This window comes from Typopeltis vanoorti, chromosome 9 (genome assembly GCF_054136105.1).
Source record: "Typopeltis vanoorti isolate ZY-2024b chromosome 9, IOZ_Tvanoo_1.0, whole genome shotgun sequence".
Lineage (NCBI taxonomy): Eukaryota > Metazoa > Arthropoda > Arachnida > Uropygi > Thelyphonidae > Typopeltis > Typopeltis vanoorti.
The window spans coordinates 77,447,108-77,471,578 of record NC_143557.1 but is presented as its reverse complement, the minus strand read 5'-3'; the positions used below and the strand labels follow the sequence as shown (position 1 = coordinate 77,471,578).

The 24,471-nt window shown below is 36.1% G+C and overlaps 2 protein-coding genes across 2 annotated transcripts in view; one reads left to right on the top strand and one right to left on the bottom strand.

Annotated features, from left to right (window-relative positions):
* LOC150103170 (N-acetylglucosamine-1-phosphodiester alpha-N-acetylglucosaminidase-like) overlaps positions 1 to 11,713 on the bottom strand; it is a 161,246-nt gene extending 149,533 nt beyond the window's left edge. The window contains exon 1 of the mRNA XM_090397524.1: positions 11,541 to 11,713. Coding sequence (XP_090253650.1) covers positions 11,541 to 11,707 — 167 coding nt within the window. The 5' untranslated portion in view covers positions 11,708 to 11,713. The remainder of the gene's footprint in view (positions 1 to 11,540) is intronic.
* A 281-nt stretch (positions 11,714 to 11,994) lies between these two features.
* The window catches only part of LOC150103169 (C-Maf-inducing protein-like), a 333,561-nt gene continuing 321,084 nt past the window's right edge, over positions 11,995 to 24,471 (top strand). Inside the window, exon 1 of the mRNA XM_090397523.1 lies at positions 11,995 to 13,152. Within this exon, the coding sequence (XP_090253649.1) occupies positions 12,604 to 13,152 (549 nt within the window). The 5' untranslated portion in view covers positions 11,995 to 12,603. The remainder of the gene's footprint in view (positions 13,153 to 24,471) is intronic.

Here is a 24,471-nt window from a genome sequence, read left to right as displayed (position 1 = left end):
TACTAATAGAAAAAGGATAGAAGAAATTGTGCAGAATTTTTATAATGATCTCTATGCAACTAAGTGCCAAGTTTCAGAACCTATCATTCCAAAACCAAGCAATATACCAGATGTACTTCCAGAAGAAATAGAACATGCCCTTAAGAAAATGAGTAAAGGTAAAGCCTCAGGACTTGATCATGTTAAGGCTGAAGAAATCCAACAAGGTGGACCAATTACAGTATTTTCAAAGCCTTGGCTGCCAGATTCACGTGGTACTTCAAAGAAAGAAAGATTCCAGAGGAATGGAAAACCTCAAAAACCATTCTTCTATTCAAAAAAGGGAACAAGACAGACATAAAAAACTATCGTCCAATCTGTCTACTCTCTCACATATATAAGATCATGAATAGAGTAATACTGAACAGAATCCAAAACACTCTCAAAGACAACTCCAGCAGAGAGCAGGCAGAATTCAGAAGAGGCTTCTCCACAATAGATCATATCGAGGTTATTTCACAACTAACAAAAAAATGCAGAGAACACCAATTCCCTCTATGTTTTCTCTTTATTGATTTAAAAAAAAAGCATTTGATACCATAGAACACAATGCAGTCATCAGTGCCTTACTAGAAATAAATGTGGACCCTACTTACATCCACATGATAAAAGAAATTAACAAAATTCAGACCACACAAATAACCCTATTTGATCAACCTATAAATATAGATATAAAGAGAGGGGTCCACCAAATGAAGGAATAAGCATAGATGGTGAAAAGCTACAAATCCTTATGTTTGTCGATGATCTAGTACTGATATGCCACAACCCAAAAGACCTAGAAGAAATGGGTGAAAAAGTATACACAAACAGCAGTAAGATAGGCTTAGAAATGAATCTAGAAAAAACAAAATGGATCAAAAACATCTACACAAGTGACAGTCACCTATGTATTGATAACATCCCTATAGAACAAGTTGATTCCTACAATTACTTAGGACAAACAATAGAAATGAATAACGATTTATCTGAAGAACTAGCAAAAAGAAAGAAAGCTGCATGGCTATCATTCAACAGACTAAAAGAAACACTTACTGATCCAAATCTTGACATCTCTGCAAAGGCAAAACTATTTAATAGTGATATTCTTCCATCACTCACATATGAATCAGAAACATGGAACACGACAAGAAAAGAAGAAGAGACTCTCAGAATAACTCAGCGTGCAACAGAATGCATGATTTGTAATATCAACAAAATGGAACTTTATGTTGGAGGCTTAATGGATTTTTTTACAACACTCAAAAAGAATTAAAATAGAATTTAATACTTCCTATATTTCGTCCTAGTCACTAGGACATCTACAGGGATTACATAAACAATTAATGTAACATATACACAAATAACAAACAATACTAAGCCCAACCACGTGGGTGACACTAAAGTCCTATCTAGGTAGAGCGCCCTCTAAGGGCAGTAGTAGGTGGCCTGGAATGTAAGGTGGGAACTCTGGTGATGAGTGTTTCCCAAATCTTCGGAAGCTTAATGCAACCGTATTTATTGAGATTTGGTTGGTTTTTGAGAGCTGCTGCTGCTTCTAAGAAAAGTCTCTCTTTCTTGAATTTGCTGTGGTGGAGCATGGTGGTTTTCTTCCATGATACCCTGTGGGTGGTGTCCAAAACATGGTCAGCCAAGCCTGAATGGCCACAGTTGTGTTTGAAGATGTACGACTTGTGTTCCTCTAGACGGATGGATGCTGATCTGCCTGTCTGTCCAAAGTCATCTCAATAGTCTACATCCAAGAATCCAGTTCACTATGGAAAAGGAAAAGAAGAATTGTTTACCCTTCCTAGACACCTTAGTCACACGCCTGCCTAATGATACACTTACCTTCACCGTATACAGAAAACCCACACACACAGGCAGATACATTCACAAACTCTCCCACCACCACCCCTCTCAACAATATGGCATTATTAAAACCCTTACCAAGAGAGCCCACAATCTTTGTTCCAGTGGAACCGCCCTCACTACTGAGCTTAACCACATACACAGCACTTTCCTCTCCAATGGCTACAGCGATCACAGTATCAAAAAAATAATCAACTCCTCCCCCATTCCCCGTCCTTCTCGTCAACAAGATTTTAAAAATGCCATCACCATACCCTACATCCGTGGCACATCCGAAAAAATAGCCAAGATACTAAAAAAGTACAACCTACACACAGCATATAAGCCCCACCGCAAACTTGCTACCCTTATCCGTTCTACGAAAGATCAGCTCCCTCCTCTCTCTCTGCCTGGAGTTTACAAAGTTCCCTGTTCCTGTAAGCTGGCGTACTTTGGACAGACAGGCAGATCAGCATCCATCCGTCTAGAGGAACACAAGTCGTACATCTTCAAACACAACTATGGCCATTCAGGCTTGGCTGACCATGTTTTGGACACCACCCACAGGGTATCATGGAAGAAAACCACCATGCTCCACCACAGCAAATTCAAGAAAGAGAGACTTTTCTTAGAAGCAGCAGCAGCTCTCAAAAACCAACCAAATCTCAATAAATACGGTTGCATTAAGCTTCCGAAGATTTGGGAAACACTCATCACCAGAGTTCCCACCTTACATTCCAGGCCACCTACTACTGCCCATAGAGGGCGCTCTACCTAGATAGGACTTTAGTGTCACCCACGTGGTTGGGCTTAGTATTGTTTGTTATTTGTGTATATGTTACATTAATTGTTTATGTAATCCCCGTAGATGTCCTAGTGACTAGGACAAAATATAGGAAGTATTAAATTCTATTTTAATTCTTTTTGAGTGTTGTAAAAAATCCATTAAGCCTCCAACATAATGTCCTCACAGCACTTAAGCCTCTACACACGTATAACAAAATGGAACATGTTAGAAACACGGAACTAAGAAAGAGATCAGGCATAAAAGATGTGGTAACTGCAGTATATGAAAGCAAGATGAGATGGGCAAGTCACATAGCCAGACTCAAGGATAACAGATGGATATATAGAATACTCAACTGGCAACCAAGAATAAAGAGAAAACCAGGAAGACCACCTACAAGATGGGAAGATCCACTAGTGAAATCTATGGGTATAACATGGAAGAGAGAGGCTCAAGATCGAGATTGTTGGAGGCATCTTTGTGATCTGCACAAAGATGGGCCAATCAAGATAATCAAATGCACAGCATTCTTTGTGAATCTGGAAAGCATGTTACAATTCTAAGTACCGCAGTATAGCTTAGTGGCCCGTGGGCTTCATTGAAATTATTTTTTATTTAATCATGTTTTAATGTTAAGTAGTTATTTTTTCAAAATGGCTGGTGGGCCACGCTATAGTACATACCATGGGTAGGCTAAGGATTTTTTTTTCTATTTTTGATTGATTTTTTTTAACCTAGCCAGAGAACCAGGCTCTAGAGACCAAACATGAAACTTTTTTAAACTACTTCAGGCCTCTAAGGGGTGGTGGTGGTCTCTTACCAAATGATGAAATTCATCTCCCTTCTAAAATGCTGCATGTTAAGTCTGGACTATTGTTGTTAGTACATTGTTGGAAAACCAAGGCTTGGATAAGAATGTGGGATTTTTACTGGAGTTAGGAATTAAGGTACTCAGCCCAACCAGAATAATTTCAGTTTTACATTAGAGCAAGTGATTGGATCAGGAAAGTGGGAAGCAATAATTAGACAATAGAAAAAAAAGACACAAAAATCCTCAAGGTCACTAACTGGTGTCATGATAGTGACATACAATATATGGCAAAGGATGATATACAGAAAAATAACCATGGTCAAGATTATGTTTCAAGTTAACAGGAGAGCTAACATTATATATAGAAAATGATATATATATAGGATGATATATAGAAAAAGGATGATATATAGACAAAGAACCATAGACAAGATTATGTTTCAAGTTAACAAGAGGAGAGCTAACATTAACAGTATACACAAAGGAAGAATTGGTTAAGAAAAGATCCAGGATGTTGGGAGAATAATCAGAATAATATGGATTCTAGTAGGTAGGTTAAAATTTTGTATTAGGTCATTACAATTCAGCTGCTTTTCTAGCTTGGTCTGTGAAATTAGAGATGGGAGGGCTATCAGAATTATGATTGTTGAAATCTAAGATTATCTATGAAGCCAATCTCCTGATAAAATTTTTTTTGCCTATATAACTGTTTTTAGTCAAATGCCCCACAACCATTCCAAATGCTCAACACTCAATGCGTTCTGTCCTTTCAGAAAAAAAGATGTCAGAAGAATCTTATCCAAATTAGAAACCATAAAGTCTCCTCATCCCAATGGTATTCTTTTGATGTACTCAGAGTTGACTCCTTTCCTATGTCGCCTTTTTATGCTCTTATTTCATTGGCATTCTAATACTTTCTTCTTATAATAGATATACTCTGTATACTTGTTCTATTTCTTGTTTTTACATTTATTTACTTTATTATTGTCATTTAATTTAATTTGTTACATTTATTAATAGAAGAAGATCTTAATGTCAGAGTTGGAAATAATCCAATCCCAAATGTCTCCGGAAAATATGGGAAAATTTGCATGAATAATAAATAATTAAGAACTATTAGACTTCTGTACTTGCAATAATTTTAAAATAACCAATACTTTTTTCTCTTTCTTTTTTTTTTTTAAAGAATATAAATAAATATACTTGGAATGGCTGAGGAACAAGATCTATAATTGATTATATCATTGCTAAAATTTTGGATTACTAAAAGCACTTCTGATTATATCAGAAACTATCTCCACGTGTGAGAGATGTACACATTTACAGAGAAAGTGAAATTTATTCAGATCACACAGAAATACTAACAAAATAGAGAAAGGAAATAAATAAGAAAAAAACAAGAAATAGAACAAGTATACAAATTATATCTATTACAAGAAGAAAGTATTAGAATGCTATATCAATCATGATTAACAGATCACCTTTTTAAAAGAAGCCCAAATCAGTGAAGATATGGAAAAATGGAAAAGTTTAATAAAGTTAATTCATAAAGCAGCTTCTGAAGTCCTTGGAAAGAAAAAATGTTAAAAAGAAAAACATTAAAAATCTGGAACACAGAAAATGCAATAAAAGAAAAACAAATGCATATAAAGGAAACAGAAGAAATATACAAAAACAAAAAAATATATAACTAAAACCTACAGAAAGCTCACCAAGACACTTCAGACAGATTTATTAATAAAATAGAAGAAGACATACATGGAAGACAAGGTATAGCCTACAAAATATTAAGGAAATTAAACAACAAAGAAAGAGATACAGCACAAATCAGCATATTACAAGAGAAACAATGGACAGCACATTATAAGAATTTATGGCATGACCCAAATTTAATAACAAAAAATAATAATGAAGAAATCAGTACTGATATAGAACCAATAAAATTGGAAGAATTAAAAGAAGCAATAAACGTATCAAAAAATAGAAAATCGATGAGATTAGATGGCATAAATACAGAGCTTTGGAAGTATGGTGGAGAATATTCACATCACAGATTCTTAAAATTAATAAATAATTGTTGGAGGAAATGTGAAGTTCCATCAGATTGGTTAAAAGCTAAGATTTTATCTATATTTAAGAAAGTAGACAGATGATTGTGGAAATTACAGAGGAATAAGTTTATTATATATGGGTTACAAAATTTACAGTCAAATCCTTGAATCTTAGTCAAATCCTGGTCAAGAAGTTAAAGCATATCGGAAGTTCCTGGAGAGTAAACAGGGCTAAACTAATCTGTTCGAATGACAAGGGCCTAAACACTGAACTAAATCACATCCTCAACACTTTCTCAGTCAATGGTTAACTCCCCCCACATAAAATCCAAAAAATATTGAAACCAACAAACCACAACCCCTCTCCCCCCACCTTCACAACAAGGAATACTCTAAATCCATCACCATTCTCTACATCCGAGGCACCTCTGAAAAAATTACAAAAATCTTAAAAAAAACATGACTTGACCTCCTGTTACAGACCATACAGAAAATTGGCATCCCTTATCCGTTCCACTTAAGACCAACCACTTCTCCTAGACTTACCTGGTGTATACCAGGTCCCTTGCAGCTGTAAACTGTCTTACTTTGGCCAAACAGGCAAGACAGCGAATATTAGAATTTTGGAACACAAGAACTACATCCGGTTTCACAAGTACAGCCACGCTGGTCTTGCAGACCATGCTCTGGATACACGCCACAGAATACGGTGGAAGAAAGCTACAATAATGTAAGTTATTGGGAGTGGTTGTAGACAAGTACCTAAAATTTTGGGGACAGCACAGCACATAATGGGAATAATGCAGCAAGAACTGACTTGTAGAAGTAAGGATATCATGGTTCCCTTGTATAAGGGCTTTGATCAGGCCACATATGGATTATTGTACGCAGATTTGGTCACCAAAAAAATTAAGATATGTGGGAAAAGTGGTCTAGAGACGACTGACTAAGGTGGTTCCTGGTCTCTGGAATGTTGAGAATGAAGACAGATTGAGAAAATGCAATTTGCAGAAATTGGTGGATAGAAGGAGAGGGGATATGATTGAGCCATATAAACTGTTAAGAGGTTATTACCAGATTAATGACGAGGGGGTTTTGCACAGAATGGGTGAAGATAGGAATAGAACAAGATGTCATCCCTGGAAGCGGTATAAGGGGAGTGTGAGCAAGGGAGTGAGGAGCAGGTTTTGTTTTGCATGGAGAGTCGTGAGTGATTGGAATGCATTGCCTGAGAGAATGGTGAATGCGGATAGTGAACATATTTAAGGCGCAGGGCGATAAATTGTGCGTGCATGTGTGTGTGTGTGTGTAAAACAGTGGACCTCCTGCGATGAGTCTTTTGACTTCATGGAGGTTTTCATAATAATAATAATAATAATACACCATTGCAAGTTCAAATTCGAAAGACTATTCATGGAATCAGCCTCGGCCCTAAGAAACTCTCCAAACCTCAACAAATTTGGGACTGCCCCAAATTTGTTGAGGCTTACATCAGCAGACCTTCAGCCCAACGGCCAAGAACACCTACATAGCCCGCTAGGGAGGCACCATCAGGACTTTTAGGATAACAATAGCTTCCTCACTTCATTCTCAGTTACTGTGTTGTAGTGCCTACGTGCACGCCTTTTTTTGTAAGTTCCTTTTGAAGATGGCAACATGACGTGTTTATGAAATATCAGAAATATTTCTTAAAGTGTAATTTAATTTATATATGTTGTCAATTTCTTAAGCGATTTAGTGATGCATAACCAACGTATAAGCTTGTCTACAAGAATTACCATCATCCACGGAGATTCCATCACACGGAAGGCTGCCAATACGGTAAAATGAAGTTGAAGTTATCAAGACAACTAAATCGTCTGACTTTCCTAAAATGCTGCCAGGATAATCAGGTAATCCCAAATTGTGTAAAATTCAAGCACCGTTTCATTTCACAAAAAGTTTTACATATCTATAACCACGCCAGCTACGCTTTGCTTCGGGAACAAATTGCCACCATGCGGTTTCTCTTAGCTGACATTAACAAAGCTATTCGTGCACTTTAAATCACAAGCTTTGGTCAATTTTGCATGACGTCTCGTGTACCGCAGCAGACAAAGAATTTGAGAAAATACTGGGTCGACATATCAAAAAATTCGAAAAATTAAAAACGAACTCTACTGTCAATCCAAAACTTCCTACAAACACGTTAATCAACCTCTCTTCAGTCACCCTGAAGCACTCAACACGCTTTCACGTAGCCACAATTTCGCCATTGCTCCCAGAAAAACATCTCGTGAAGATATTATGATCCAGATCGAACGCGGAATCTGCCACTTTCCGAATCAAATTGCCAACAGTGTAAGACTGGATGTAGCTTGTGTCCTCTCCAAAGCAAAACCACCAAAAACCAACATATCCAATAAGGAGTATAAAGCTCTGCAGGAAATGAGGAATAATAAAGAAATAATTATCACCAAAGCAGATAAGGGAAATGCAACTGTAGTACTTAAGCAAATGGACTAAACAGGAAAGCTTCAAGCTCTTCTATTAGATTGGGCTACTTACCTCCCTATCGAATACAATCCCACCAACTCACAAATCAAAAACTTCACAGGCTCCTTAAGAAGGTCACTTCTTGGCCTAGAAGTTATTAACAGATTAAAACCATTTAACTCTATACCCCCCCCCCGTATTTATGGACTCCCAAAAATACATAAAGAAAATGTGGCATTACGTCCCGTAGTGGATGGCATTGATTCCCCCACATACAAATTAGCTAAACACTTGGCCAAAGCACTCACACACTATACTGGCAAGTGTGAGTGCTTTGGCCAAGTGTTTAGCTAAACATAACAAACTCAGCCCACTTCAAAGCCACCACAGAAAACCTTACACTCCAACATACTGACATAATGGTCAGCTTTTGATGTCTCCTCCTTATTCACAAATCTTTCTCTCAAGAAAACTTGAGAGCTAATCCACGTTAAATTTCCTCCCGATATCTCAGCCCAATTTCAGTTCACAATGAACTCGGGCTATTTTGTTTGGCAGGGAAATTTCTACAAACAAATAGAGAGGACAGCCTTGGGTTCATCACCCGCCCCACCCTTGGCTAATTTCTTTATGGAGACCTTTGAAGAAAAAGCCTTAGCCTCTGAACCACAAAAACCAACCATATGGCTTCGCTATGTTGACGATATGTTCGCTATTTGGCCACATGGCTCCGATACACTCCTGTGGGTTTTCTATAAACAACCAACACCCCAGAATCAAGTTCACTCTGGAAAAAGAGGAAAACAACAGCCTCCCTTTCCTAGACACACTAGTCACCCATAAGCCCTGATGGAACCTTGGTTTTCTCAGTTTATAGAAAACCCACCCATACAGGCAGGTACATTCACCAACAATTCCCCCCCCCCTCACAACAATATGGAGTGGTGAAAACACTATACAATAAGGCTAAACTAATCTATTCAAATGACAAGGCCCTAAACACTGAACTAAAGCCTATGAGCCAAGACTTTTGTAAACACTTTGTAAACCACTGATAGTAGAGTGATGGATCAGTAGTTCGTCAAGTCTTCTACCTCACCCTTTTTTTTTTTTTTTTATGTATAAGAATTAGGGTAGCCTTCTTCTATGTTCATGGTACATTCTTTTCCTTTAGACATAAGGTAAATAGTTTTGCTAAGATTTTATAAATCATTTCTCCACCTGTTTTTAGAAGTTTGACTAAAACTCTATCCTCACCTGCAGCTTTTCCATTTTTCAAGCTCTGGATACTCCACATAACTTCTTCTGGTAGAATCTGTGGTACTTAAGCTATTTTATAGTTGTCTTCTTCATTTAATTCATCATCCTGATATAATACTGAGTAAAATTCTTCAAATCTTTTTGCTATAACATATCTATCTCTGGTTATGGTCCCATCTTGTAGTTTGACTGCAACTATCTGTTTATTGCTGTTTGGCTTTTTGATGCTACAATTGTTTTCAATTGTTGTATGAATTTACAATTGAATTTTCTTATTTCTTCGGGATAAATTTTCTGATCGTTTTGCACAATTCAGTGTATTCAATTTTATTTTGTAGATTATTTGATTGTTTCATTTCTCTTCATAAGCTGTTTTGTTTCTTCAGGAATTATGTCTTGTTTCTGTTCTGTGGTACCAGCTATTTCAAATGAGCATTGTAAAAGGTTTTGGGTAATAATGTCATTACTTTCTGATGGATCAGCATTGTCATCTATAATAAGATTTTGAAATCTGTTGTTTAGTTCATGTTTGAATATCTCTTTTTTAATGTTGAGTTTGTGTACATCTATGTTATGCTTTGATCTTCGAAACATTTATCTTCTTTCTTTTTGGTAGTTTATTTGAATCTTACTGCATACCATATGATGGTCACTTCAAACGTTGAAGGTGTTTATAACATCTTGAAAAATGTTTCTTATTGGTGAGGATAAAGTTAATTTCACTAGTTTTTCCATTTGGACTTTTCCATGTCCACTTCCTATGTGTTTTTTTTTTTATTTAAAAAAGAATTCATGATTTACAGGTTTTCTTTTTCTGCAAATTCTATTAACCTTGCTCCTCTATCATCTCTCATGCCATATCCAAAATTTCCCATGGATCTTTCATCTGATTGTTATATACCAATTCTACCATTAAAGTCTCCCATTACAATTCTAAAATGATCTTTTCCTTTATTGTAAAGTTGGGATACATCATGATAGAAGTCTTCAATTTCTTCATCAGTATGACTTATTTTTGGTGCATAGTTTGGATGATCTTAAGAGTATCTTTTTGAAATTTGAACAACATGTGTGTGTGTGTGTGTGTGTGTGTATATACACACACACACACACACACACACACACACACACACACACACACTCATTGCACGTCACCAGAAATTAATGGCTCAAATCATTACTCTAACCCTGTAACAAAAATGCTTAAGGTTGGGTTGCTTAAAATTGCAGCCAAAGCAATTAATCTATAAGGTCTGTGTATTTTGTCATTCTGGATTTGCAGAGTGATAAAGCCAGGCTTTTTGTTTGGGGATCTTTCATTACCAACTATAAAAGACACATGCAACTGCTAAACATCTACTAAACCAACTTCTTATCATCCAGATCAGTCCTCACCCCTCCTTTTAACCATTGTTTATATGATGGCCATAACCACAAGTTGTTTTGTTCAAGAAATGCTAATGCAAAACCTGTGGTATAGATTTTGCAACCTCTCACATGTATGGTGTTGTTAAAAGGTCAAATAAATTTTGGCCAGCTAAGATAACAGCTTACTCCAAACCAAAGGCTGTACAGGTGTTAGCAAGTAGTATTTGTGACACAGTGCATTTATTCTGAAGAACCAATTCACTGCCCGGTGGGGGGGGGGGTATTTTTTTGAAATGCTTCATATGATTTGTTTGTCCCTCTTTTGGCTGTATGCATTACTCTAATCTGGCTGGAAGGATTTTATTTCCAGTTTTTGCATTTGGTCCTTACTAAAATCCTTTTTAATAGTAAAATCTGGCAAAACGATACAAAGAATGAATTTTGATAATTATGATATATAACAATTTCTAGTATTCTCGATTTTAATAAGGGCATTGCTGGTTTGTGACAAAATAAAATTGCTGTGATAACGAGTGATGACACCAGTAAAGAAAAATTATACCACAAGACGCACATTTCTATTTCTTAGATGATTTACATTTCGATAGTACTTTTTCTTCTAGACATTACTCCCGGATATCATGCTCAGTTTCCAACCACATAATTAGGGAAATTTTAAGTTTTAAGACGAAAAATTCGGCTCCATTTTATCCAGACTACGATAAGCATTTCATTTAAATCATTTCTTACTCATTTCACAAATGTTTTTTTTTTTTTTTTAATAAAAAAAAAATAAGTTGTTAAACCGTCCGCGATACGTGTTCTGAGATAATCCCGGAAATAAAAATATACTAATTATTGAAGTGTCCACAACTTTATCTTTCTGATAAAGAGAACTTGAAACAAACGCATGACTTACCGATATACTGTTTGGTCCGCATTTGCATATGGAATATTAGTATTCAAGCAGAAGAAAATAACCGTAACAAAAATTAGCAAATTCAGGTTGAAAGATTTTAAATAACACAGAAAACACTTTGCCAAAAGTAACCAATTTCCTTCCGGTTTAGAACGCAGAAAATTCATTGCAGCTGTATCACGTGAGTAATGTAGTTCATCACAAGCGTCATCTAGTGTTATAATAAAATTTTCAGTTATTATGCGCAAATGTTGTGGTCAGTTGCTAATAATTCTTTACCTGCTAATAGAACACTAAATTTATTTCCTTCTCTAAATCTGTTTTCCAGCTACATTCTGTAGGCTGTTAGGTTCAATGACGTCAGCAAACGTCATTTCCTGTAGTACGTAGCAGTCTTGTGGTAATCGAAATTGCTCAGTGCGTGATTGTTAGTGTTCTGCAGCTATGTATTTTTCTGTGCATATTGTCTTTCATGCAAACATTGTTTTTTATTAATGAGTAAGAAAAGGCTGCATGTAGTGCGCATGATTCACTTTGAATCTCACGCTGAAATTATTAAAAGCGGTGTCTTGTCTTGTTTAGTGCCTCGTATTCAACTTAAGAACAGTTGGTGAGCTTCCGTGAAGACGTTTGGGATTACAGGCTTGTTAGTATTACCAGCGGGACTTGAAGGTATAGTGTTACAACGTTTAGTTCATGAGCGGCTTCTCACTGTAACATTTTTTATCGCTAACAGTGTTCTGGCTATTGTAAGTGTCATGCCGGAAAGCTTCTGCGTGACACTAAGTTGCATGTCTTGGGAATGAGGGCTAGAAGTGTTCAGTTTCTGAATGGGTTTTAAATCCTTTCCTAAATTCGTGATGTAGAAATCTTAAACACTTCGTCAGAAGAAAAGGGTGGTGTGCGTACGTGTCTGTATTATGTATGTTCACGTTTGCCACGCCTTGGGTATAGCTTTTTTCCATTGCCGCCTTGTGGATGATTGTTCTGCTAATAAAACTTTATTCCTATTTTTATTTCAACGGTCGCGAACTTAGATCGCGCATAAGCATACCCTGCACAAATGAGTATGGCTGGTAGCGAGGGCAATAACACAGAGAATATTTCAAAGAATCTTTCTGTATCAGTTAAACTTTTGCCCGAAAGTGGATCGGAAAATACAGAGATCACAAATCTAGATGATGGGTCGCACGAAGAAAATTGTATAAAACAAAATAATGCCCTGTGCCGAAATTCTACTTTGTGTTATGAAATTGCTGGCCCCAGCACTAACTGTTTGACATTAAGGAATAATGTTCATGATATGTATTCTTCATCATCTGAATCAAGTTCAAGACAAAATTCAGTCGATTCATCATCATCATCCAGCTCTAGCGATGGTTTAGCCGGTGGCGATATCTTAGGTTTCTTGTCATCATGTAGTTCTCCGTGCCGTTCCGTGCCTAGTAGTCCTACTGGTCCAAAATTCAAACTTATTCACGAAGGTGATATTCAAGTGTGTCGTTTAAACCACACTCGGACCGTTATAAGTAAAATTTTAAGCTCTAAGTTTTTAAGAAGATGGGAGACTCACCATTTGTACCTAACCGAATCAGAAATTTATTCAAAAACTGTAAGTACTGTTTGATTTCTTATCACATAATGCATTATATATGTTCGTTTAAATCAGACTTTGAAGTAATTGCGTAGATTTTGTGAATCTTAAAAATAATAATGAAACGGGTTTGTATTTCTCCCGACATTTCGCCAGTGGAAACTTTTTTTTTTTTTTTTTGGAGTACATTGATACTCGAAATCAAAGTAGCAGTAATACTTTGAAATTATCGGATGGCAACACTAAAACTTAACTTGGTAGAGTTAATGACAGATTTCAAAGCAGTGCTTAAGAAAACCATTATAGGAATCAGTACCGAACCTCCACATAAGTAGGTTACGGCATAGATCTCTCTCAAATGAGAAGTATCAAAAATAAAAGTAACGGTTCCATAATTCTACATGTCATTGAACCACGAGTTAAGTCGGATATTTTGAGAACGTTTTATTTATTTTTATTAATAATAATAATAATAATATTATTATTATTTGACAGCTCCAGGGAGTCCAAAAATAACGCTTTACTTTGATTTAATTAGATCTTCAGTTTATCTCCCCAACAGAGTTCTTCATAATCGCTCCCCCCCCCCATTATCGACGAAACGTTCAGACAGTAAGTGTAGGCAAATATGTCATTTGTGAAGTCATGCCTACGTACAGTTTTGTTATCAACATTTGTTTCAGGAATGGTAAGCATTTTTTTTCCCCAGTAGCACTTCATTTGTTTGATTTCCCACGAAATTCTTTGAAATTCCATCCATTTCTCGTCCCTCGAGATGGGTTGAGTTCCCTAATTAGGGGTTTTAGGCAATTAAGGCAGCCTGCTTGCCACTTCTAAGAGCGATCATTTTATGTCTGTAGATATAAAATGGGTCTTTCCAGTCCTTTTGGTTGGAATCCCGTGACGTAAGGAACTTTTATTACGTGTGTTCAATGATATTGTGAGTTAGCGGGTCGCATACAGAGGCAGAGAATTTTCTTCCGGAAACTCGGAGTTTTCATTCCTCAATACAGGCAAACTGGGTACTAGGACAATAAAGATTAACTACTCTGTTTCGTTGAATTTGGTTTCGAACACCTGCATGGTAAAGTATTGGTCTACACGTGACCATAAATCAGGAAGATGTGTTCACGGAGCAGGTTTGCCTTTTTTGAAGGATGCAAAACGTGAGTTCCTGGGAGAAAACTCTCTGCCTCCGTATAAGACATGCTAACTCACCTTCAGATAAAACTCCTTGATAAAAATTTTTCGAATCATAGAAGAGATTCGAACCCAGGTCTTTCCATCCAAAGGGCTCCATCGAAACCGAGCTAAGGAGGCTCTGTTTTGAAGCTAGGTATTCTCTATTGAACAAGAGAATGAGTTCGATCATAGAAATGTGAACCTTTGTCGCAAGACGCCAGTGGACTCCTGTATACTAGGCTTGATGAAAAGGTTTCCTAATTTGATTTTTCTGGATTATTAAACCTTTAGTTCACTCATGAACCTTTTTCTGGATTATTAAACCTTTAGTTCACTATGCGTCACAAAACATTGTGACGCATAGTATATTAGTACTATGCGTCACAATGTTTTGTTGGTGGGATTCTCATTAAAGGTCAATATTTTAAAGTTCACTTACGTTATTTTTGGTATACAGTAAAAGTTATGTTAATCGTTAATTGCAGGAAGTGGACATGCCCATTTTTATAAAGATGCTTTACTGAGATCTCTTCTCTGCCGATGTCATTGCTTCGAAATTTTTTGAAGAGGGAAGTTGATTGGAAGACATTTTTCCTCACAGTACTATGATTGGCGATGAATTTCTTCTGATACGTCTTCATTACAGAAATTACTTCATGCTGGTCATTTGTACGTGTGACCATGTTTCCAGTCCTGCGATGTTGCAATTGATGGTGCCTCCACGGTGCCATCTCATGGTCGTATGAAGAAACAGCCGATAGAAACACTTTCTTCACCTATTTACCTCCCCCACGTATCGCTATTCATAATCGTATAATTCACACTATTTCCAAGTTTCAATCACTCATCCTGCTTGGGCATGGATGTTTGGGACTGTCTTAAGGTAGAAGAAGTTTTTCATCGACAATTGTGAGACGCCTACTTTGCATATTGGAAGTCTGAAGTGACTGGAAAAGAGCTTTCTTGGTTTCTTTTGAAATAATACAGCCCTAATCTTTTATATAAGTCATGACGTCAGTTACTGTTCTTTCTACCCTCTCATCCAAAATGTTTGGATTTTCTGTCGAGATGCGCATTCCATTATTAACAAAAACGCTATAGACAGTTTGTTCAGATTTTCTGCACTTCGTATTAAATATATTTGAACATGATTATTACATACAATAAGCTGAAATGCATTTACTTTGAAGCACTGTTTTATTTATTTATTTATTTAAGCGCAATCTTTACTGACTCTCTTTGATTGTAAAAGACTTAATTCTTGTTGTAGTAAGAAATTAAAGTTCAAACGGGCTTTTCATCAATAGGTAAGTTAACCGGTCCCCGTACGGTATCGGAGTGTTTTTTATCCCGTACGCTGAACAATTAGGAGACAATATACTCGTGTCAATAGCCATAGTTGCTTTGGAGTAATCTAAACAGCCAACTATCTTTTGAAGTATGTATTGAGGTAATTTTAAGTATTTAGATTTTGAATCCTCATTAAATTCCCCCTCCCAAGTTTAATGGTAGTCGATTTATTGTAGCTGTCTGTAAACCTGTTTTGAACTTGCGTAGATGTTTCCGAAGTCCGTGATGTCTGTCAATAGTTAAGCATAAAGGTTTAGATAACACAATTTTTTTAAATTGTATAAATTACTTTGTGCTGTCTCATTATATTTAGCAGCGTAATATATTCAGTTTCTTCTGATTAATTTCGATGTGAAGTTATTGAGAAAACTCTTGTTTTTTAGAAATGTTTTAACAACTTAGTGGCTTTTGATCCATCCGATTCATACTTAATCACAGTACTTATGGTTACGCTGCTGGAAATGTAATAGTAAGAATAATCCATTTAAAAATGATTTTATTCTGTTGTATTGTTTGGGCGATTCGTGTATTCATCTTAAACATGTTTTTTTATGGTCTCGGGAATATTTTATTACAAAGAAAATGGAGCGTTCTTGGCATGATAACAATTCGAAAATTTGATTTTATGAACTGGAAAGTTAAGTATACTTTTGTGCTCTATAAATGCACTGATAGGAAGTAAAATATTTCATAAATATACATTATCTGAAAAAAAAAAAAAAGTTGAAATAACAATTTTCCACGTTTCTGGACACAATACGGTGCTGTTTAATCTTTCTTTCTCTCAGAAAGAATAAAAATTTAATTGATAAATGGACGGTTCGAATTGGTGCAGATAACTGCAAAATATAATGTTGTTATGCAGAGTGATATGTACTTCGTGAAAAACCATTCTAGAGTTCATGTTCCCAGAAGAACCATTTGAATGAGAGGTTGCAAGAAAAGAGATTGGGATCATTAAGTAGAAATAGATAGTCGGTACGAATTGCGCTTTGACAGGAGAGAGGTGGAGACATGGTAAATCATATGATTCCTTCGAAAGCTAAAGGAATCTGCGCTATTATCTGAAACTTCTTAAAGCGCAAGGCAGTTTAACTTCTGCAGTCAACAACAGTGATGCACTAGAATCATCTTCAGCAACTTTCTGTCCAGAAACTGCTGACCAAGGACTTTTCCTAAGTCCTCCACTCGATCTGTTTTGAGCTTTTCTGTGCCATTGACTTCCAGCCATCTCTTTAATGTCATCTTTCCACCGTCTCCTTGGTCTTAATGTAGCTCTTTCCATCTTTGGGATAGCCTTCAGATATAAACTTTGCCCATTTTCGACTACTCAAGTACCTGGTTATAGCATCGTCCTATGTGCTGCTAAGTTGGATATATTGCGTGCATCAAAATATTTGTAGCCCCCCCCCCCTCGCTGTAGTATTTATCTATAATATACCAACTACAAACTTTTCGACTTCTACATGCATGGAATTTAGTTTCATGATATTAATTCCACGATATTGGTGCGATGCTTGGTATTCCTGCCATCTGCACGTTAATTTCTTCTTTAATTCATTCTAGTATTTTATTTTTATTTCGTTTTCGTTATGCAGACGTACATATAGGTGTCGCTCTTCATTTTCTACACTTGCCGGTAATATTCTGAATGTAAGAAAATTAAACACGGAACACGCATCACGTGCTCGACTTCTTTTACATCGTGGTAGGCTATTATCTGGCTCCTTTTGATGCATGTAAAATATCTACCACCATCTTGTGGCTTCAGAAGCTGCAAAGGCCTTGTGAAGCTTTTCAGTTTTCTTTTTGTTCTTTACAGTTACCTTTAGTGGGTCGAAGTCCACAATGTCTGCACTCTGCTTATACCAACCCCGAATCTAAACTCCTACTCTGTTTCTGCATCATCGTGTTATTTTCCTGCTGGGACTTGGAGCTTGGCATTTTGCGAAGCGAAATGTTTTATATTGTTTGTAAAAGATTAAAAAAAAATATATTTTGATGCTCTTGGAATACTTTTAGGGAGGGCTCTCTCGATCTGCTGTTATTCATTACAGGCAATAAGGAGTGACATTAAGAGCGCTGGGTGTTCTGTCACGAAGACTCCAGTCGATCCTGCGTTGGGAGGGTTGACAAGAAATTGACAGCAGTGCAGATCCATGTCAAGCGATACGAGGAATGGAGAATGGAATTACTGAAAACAGAATAGTCAGTTTGGGATAACCTTAATGTGGTGAAAAAATATTGTGTTCAATCATAAGCATGTCTTGACTTCAAGATCGTGGATATAATGGTGCTATTAAGAACACCTGTGGGAATGGTTTTTCCGTTGACTAAACACTGCATTCTGTGACTAAGTAAAAGGAGGGTTATAATTATTTAGTTTGAGCCCCGGGTTCTGTAAGCCTCGCCATGTTTAGTTAAATTATCTTTTCAGATATATAAGATTTTACAGGTGTCAGTCTTGTTTTGGTGTTTTTCAAAAGTAGTAGGCTCGGTAAGCGCACCTGGATTTAAACAGGAGCTCAACGTGAACTTGCTGTATTATATCTCTGAGAGTATATCTTTTTTGAAGAAAACAGAAATAATGTACAGCGCAGCATTAAATTCGAACAAGGTGTTCTAACAAGCCGTATATGTCTCCCAAATCAGATGGCATGGTTTACCATTCAGCAAGACAAAACGCTTGGAAATATATTCTTTATGAACCAATATCAGTGCGGCTATGCCATCATTTAGCGTTTTCGCAACTATATCTTGCTAATGAAGTGGTATACTTAAACATTTCTGCAGTTCAACGACTTTTTTAAGATATGGCTAATACCCGTATTATAACCAAGGACGTTACAATACGGGTGTTCGCCCTATCTCCGACAACCACATTATGTCAAATGTACTATAAAAGTTTAAAAAAAACTGTATACGTGATAAAATGTAAAGTTTTTGTCTCTAGACAAGACCACATTGTGTTGTTTGGTTAGTAAGAGATAACATTGTTAGGTTAGATAAAATTTAACAGAGCAATAATTCACACAGCAATATTGTGATTTATTAAAATATTGTTACTATACTACTTTTGTTCTGTAGTTGGTTCGAGAAAAAAAATATTGCATGAAGATATTTGTCGAGGTTGTTTGCATATTATTTTATGAATTTTTATTTGTGAAAAATTTGCGAAAATCGCTTCTAAGTGTTTAGCCACTGAGAAATTCGCACATTTAATACATAATAGAACACACTCGTAAATCGTTACTTTTGCTTTGTTTTCAAACGAAACAGACTGTACTCACGACATGGATTACGCTAGTGCATCAAAAGAAATCGAAAGCCCATTATTCTTATAATGCTAGGAGTCTCCATAACTATGCTGGTATCGGCGATGTCTTTTGGGTGGGAAAGATGGCTTCGAATTGTTAGTTGGTCTGAGGTGACAGTTATTCCTGCTGGTAACAAGTTTTTCATCCATTAAACTGGTCAGAAGAATACCACATGTATTCAATGGATATAATAGACTGGTCTCACATCCTCAGCTATAATTCCATCTAATCCATCTCTTAAACACTACGAATATGGTCGATAACTATTTTGTTATCGACCATATGTCTAAAACATTGTTTAGACAACTTGTAAGATTCAACTCATTTAGCTAAGGGACATCTTTCAAGCGTGTCAGCAGAAAAAGGGAGATTGTATATTTAAAAATTACCTCATTGCAAGTGAAACCTCTACCTGTTGGCTTTGTTTTCACATCCCTAAATTTTGTAGCGTTCTTCATTATTTTCTATTTGAGTTTAAGCTGCATTATAATACTGCACAAATTATTCTATGCTAAATCTTCATTTTGTCGTCTGTTGATGCTCCTGTATATCAATAATTCTCGAACGTATTTAGTGAGATAAAGACTTCATTTGCTAATTCTGAATGGCCAATATACAGGGTGGTTCAAAATTCCACGTACAAACTTTGAGGGGAGGTAGAAAACATCAAAATCAACCATATTCATATAGGAAAGCATGACTGGAAACGCCACCCGAAAGTGATAGGTGGCGCTGTTCGCCAGAGCTCCAGATGAGCAATTGGAGCTTCCTCATTCAAGTTTTCGACGTCGTACGAAGAACATACGTCGTTTGACGAACGCTGAGATTGCAGACATGCACCTTGTTTACCATATTATGTATCCGACTACTATTGAACTGTTCAGTTACGCCTAATAAAGTTTTTTACACTACTTACTGCCTTGTGTTATTTCTGTATCTTTGTGTCTCTGTTAGTACCTTCCGGTCATTCTTTCCTATGTGAATATTGTTGATTTTGATGTTCTCTACCTCCCCTCAAAGTTTGTACGTGGAATTTTGAACCAACCTGTATACAATATTTAGCAATGAAATGTTAAAAATGTAAACTCATTTGTTTTGATGTTTTTTATGATTTGGCATAAGATTTCAAATAGAAAAGTAACATTACGATTAGAAAGAGAAATACTGCATCATTTTCTTTACAGAATGGAAAACTATTACTAAATTTTCTTCTGTAATACACAAATCAGTCAAACATTTTTGAACAAGATCATTGTTAAAATCTTGTTCTGTCTACAAGAGACTAGTTCGGCTAATCGGTGATTCCACTCATCTTCAGCCATCTCATAGACAACCTGTTTCAGCTTGTTTTTCTACATGTACTTTCATGAGCGTTATTTTTTCATTAAGCTAGCAAAAAAAAAAAAAGTAGTTAAACGAAGTGCATTGAACGTGGAGAGTTTCAGCGTATTTGCATCGTCGGATTTTCATTTGGTTCCGAGCTTTGTGGTGTCTGCAAAATTCCTCTTGTATATCCAACACATAGATATATACTGTATATATATTAAGGAAGATCACTTATAATGAAACCTTCTCCAACTTTACCTGATTTATTTTCACCATAAGTAATAAAATGTTTTATTATTTTATGGTGAAAATCAGGATTTAAACACACACATAGGAAGGTAAAATCTGAATTTTACCTTCCTGTGTGTGCGCTTTAGAATCCCTGTAGCTCAGTCGGTATACACGAAGCCCTTTGGTCGTAAAGACTTGTTCGATTCCCGTCCAAGTCGTCAGGAATATTTATCTGATCTCTTTCAACTAAAGGTGAGTTAGCCTATCTCATACGGAAGTAGGGTTTTTTTCCACCCGGAAACTATTTTTTCGTCCTCCAGAATACACAAACCGTCCCCGTGAACGCATACGGATCTACAGTCATAAAATACATACTTTATCCATCATTAAGAGGACTCAACCAGTCCTAAGGATCGGACGAGGAAAGGGGGAACTCCATACGAATAAAGTATATGTTCTTTGATATATAACTCCGAATATTCTAGATGATATTCCTACCTCCTATTGATATTTATTTCTTCATGAGGGAAGAAACAAACATCAGCGAAGAAGCTGTATTAACAAATATTTAATATTCTTTTCTCTAATAAATTTTTACGAATATTTTCATTGAAATCGAATGGGGTACAGTAATTATATCCTATTCAATTTCAACACAAAAATTATAGTATATCCTTCTGTGCAATTTTTTTCAACGATTAGTTCCAGTTTTTCATAGTATTCATCTTTTATTTTCCTCTTTTGCAGCTTCTGTGGGTACATGTACATTAATAAGTTATTTGGGACCATTTTGCTTATTTTTATTGATAATGAAACCTTCTCTAACTTTATCTGATTTGTTTTCACCATCAAATAATAAAACGGGTTTTTTTATTTTATTTTTTTATAAATTAGCTTTTTATTATCCGCTTCGTCTCTTGTATTACTACTATTCGATTTCATGCCTAATTTCTGGATAAGTTCCTGAAATGCTCCGGCTCTCTACAAACTTATCACGTTCCATGATCTTCTTCGGTATTTGTCTTTCCAGCGAACAAGTCATACTTTTTTTTTGTAAAAGAAGAGTATATCTTTTACGAAATGGTGTTGTTCAATCCCCAACCTGGAGGTCGCTCCAGGTTATCTTCGTTTGATCTCCTCCCTTCGTTCTGACTTTAACCTGCTTAACTTCGGAGAGTATGCTGGTAGCAGTGTATATCTTGCAGGTTTATAACCAAGTTATTTTATAAACTTGGTTATTTTAACTCCTAATCCCAAGTATGCAAACAATTAAGTTTGCGCCTGAAACAAAGTTCAAGTCTAAAGATGGTACAACACCAGGGCAACTCATTGTAAAGGTGGGTAAAGCTCTGATCACTATTCTTAGTATTTCCATAATGTAAAGCACATCTCACTAGAAGATGTATACTGCAATGCATTATGGGTGGGATCACTACCCAGATCGGTTTCAACCTTTTTTGAGGTCTCCTCAGTGAGTAGCTAGACCCTAAATACCAAGGTTATAGTAATACGGAGCCTTATCAACTTTACTTATAGAAGTTGCAACAAGGTGTTTTTATTTTTAATAAAAATCTCTGGAGGAGATATATATGTAATAAATTTTTTAACTTGGGGATATTGTATATTAGGATAACCAAGTTATTTTATTACATCTATATCTCCTCCGGAGATTTTTATAACCCCACCCATAATGCATTGCAGTATACATCTTCTAGTGAGATGTGCTTTACATTATGGAAAATACTAAGAATAGTGATCAGAGCTTTACCCACCTTTACAATGAGTTGCCCTGGTGTTGTACCATCTTTAGACTTGAACTTTGTTTCAGGCGCAAACTTAATTGTTTGCATACTTGGGATTAGGAGTTAAAATAACCAAGTTTATAAAATAACTTGGTTATCCTAATATACAATATCCCCAAGTTAAAAAATTTATTACATATATATACTATTTATGAACAGTATTGCTTACTAATGTAATATTACATCAAACTGTACAAAAACATAAATTATGCAAGGCCTTGCATCCTAAAGATCAAAATACCCTCGATACTCTAACCCAGGGGTCGCCAAAGTTATTTGCCCGTCGACCCCATCAAGAGTTTCTTGACTTTTTATCGAACCCCCTATATTTTACTATTACGTAATTATAATAGGACAAGCAAAAAAAAAAAAAAAAAAGCGCTTATGTGAGTTTTTAGATTGTTTATTTTTATAGTTAGTGTTTATTGTATGTATAATATAGTATATATATATATATATATTATTATATTACTACTACTATTACTATCACTAGTAATATCACTGGTATTACTAGTGATATTAATAAACTACTGGTATTACTACCAGCGCTGCTCAACTCTTCAACATAGAAAAGTTTAGTTCGTGAATGAATAACGATTGAATTATAATATGTATGTTGGTGAATTTTAGAACATTAACGCTCACTTGTATGTCGATGCGTAAAAATGAGACTGGGATCGAATACTTGTATCAGTAAATAAGAACCACGCACGTGTTGCAATCTCGCTCCCACTGCGCCGGCCGGCAGGAACCACCAACATCCGTTTATTGGTAAATACGTCATTTTGGCCTACTTGATTGGCCTCAGTAACTATTTTCATGACCTTACTCCATCTTACAGGTCCTATTCATGGACCTGTAAGATGGAGGTACTGATCCCACGATTCACTATTAATTGCGTTGTCATTTACCTCCATGTCTTTTGTCATGGAGGTAATCCCAGTTAAACGAATTAAATATTACCCATACAATGATGTCTTATATTTTTCTGTCGACCCCTTTGCTGACCACTGCTCTAACCCTTCATAATAAAATACCTAAAACCGACATTATTCACCCATTTACAAACGTGGTTCTCTTTGTTTTCTCAAATCAGTTGTGCATTTATAGTCGGAGACCTGGCGGAGTTTTCAGATTCAAGAAATTAGTCGAAAATTCGCAATCAACACCTTTATTTGCGTGCGATATCAATCCACGAAAGATTAGAGACCGGACTGAATGTACTAGGAGATTAGATTAACACTGCCGATCGGTTAAACATATTTCATCTTTCCTCCGGTAAGCAAGATTGTGGACAATGAAATAAGTCTTCATTCGTAGTGGTTATTAATAAGAATTGTTTTGGCTGCAATGGGGAACGGAATAACTGACGTTCTATTTCAATATGCATAACTGATCAAGAAAAAAAAAATTAACTGGTTTAGTAAAAAAAAAAAAAAAAATTCATTTTTTACAGTAACGATGTATCATGAGATTTCTCCCTTTCCTGTTTCAAAAACGCCCTTGTTATTTATTTGGCTCTTTTCCCAGAAAAAAATGGCACTTCTGATCCTTAGATGTTGACAGTGCTTATCTAGCTCTACGACAGTACTGCCTTAGAGATATGTTGATAGAAAAAGAGCAGGTATTTTCCTTATCAGTTACTTTTCTTTATTTCCGTGTGTGAGAGAGAGAAATGACGTTTTAGGATGAATTTGATTTGGCCTGAAAAATTGTCAGCGTATGTTCTTGCTGACACATCTACTTTATTATTGTAGTTGCTAACGTATAGTTGCTAATTTAGCTTACTACAAACAATTACTGTAATATGTATTACAACACTGATAGCATGAGCTTGACGGATGTGGCGAAGTATGACATCAGTTCTTCCTCCAAAAATGTGAGGATTGTATTTCATAAACACTTATTTAATGCTTGGAAGAGAGTCTGCATTAAAAAACTATGACGTAAGTCTAACTATTGCTCTCTCCTCTCGATATACACACACAATTCCAAGTAGCTTCAAATATCATTTATATATCCCTACATAGCCTCTTCACATTTAGTGTCAAGTGCAGTAGTCGACCCTTGTGGGGGGGGGGGGATTACGAGGTTATGACGAAGTTTGGCTGAAGGCCAGACTTCTTGAA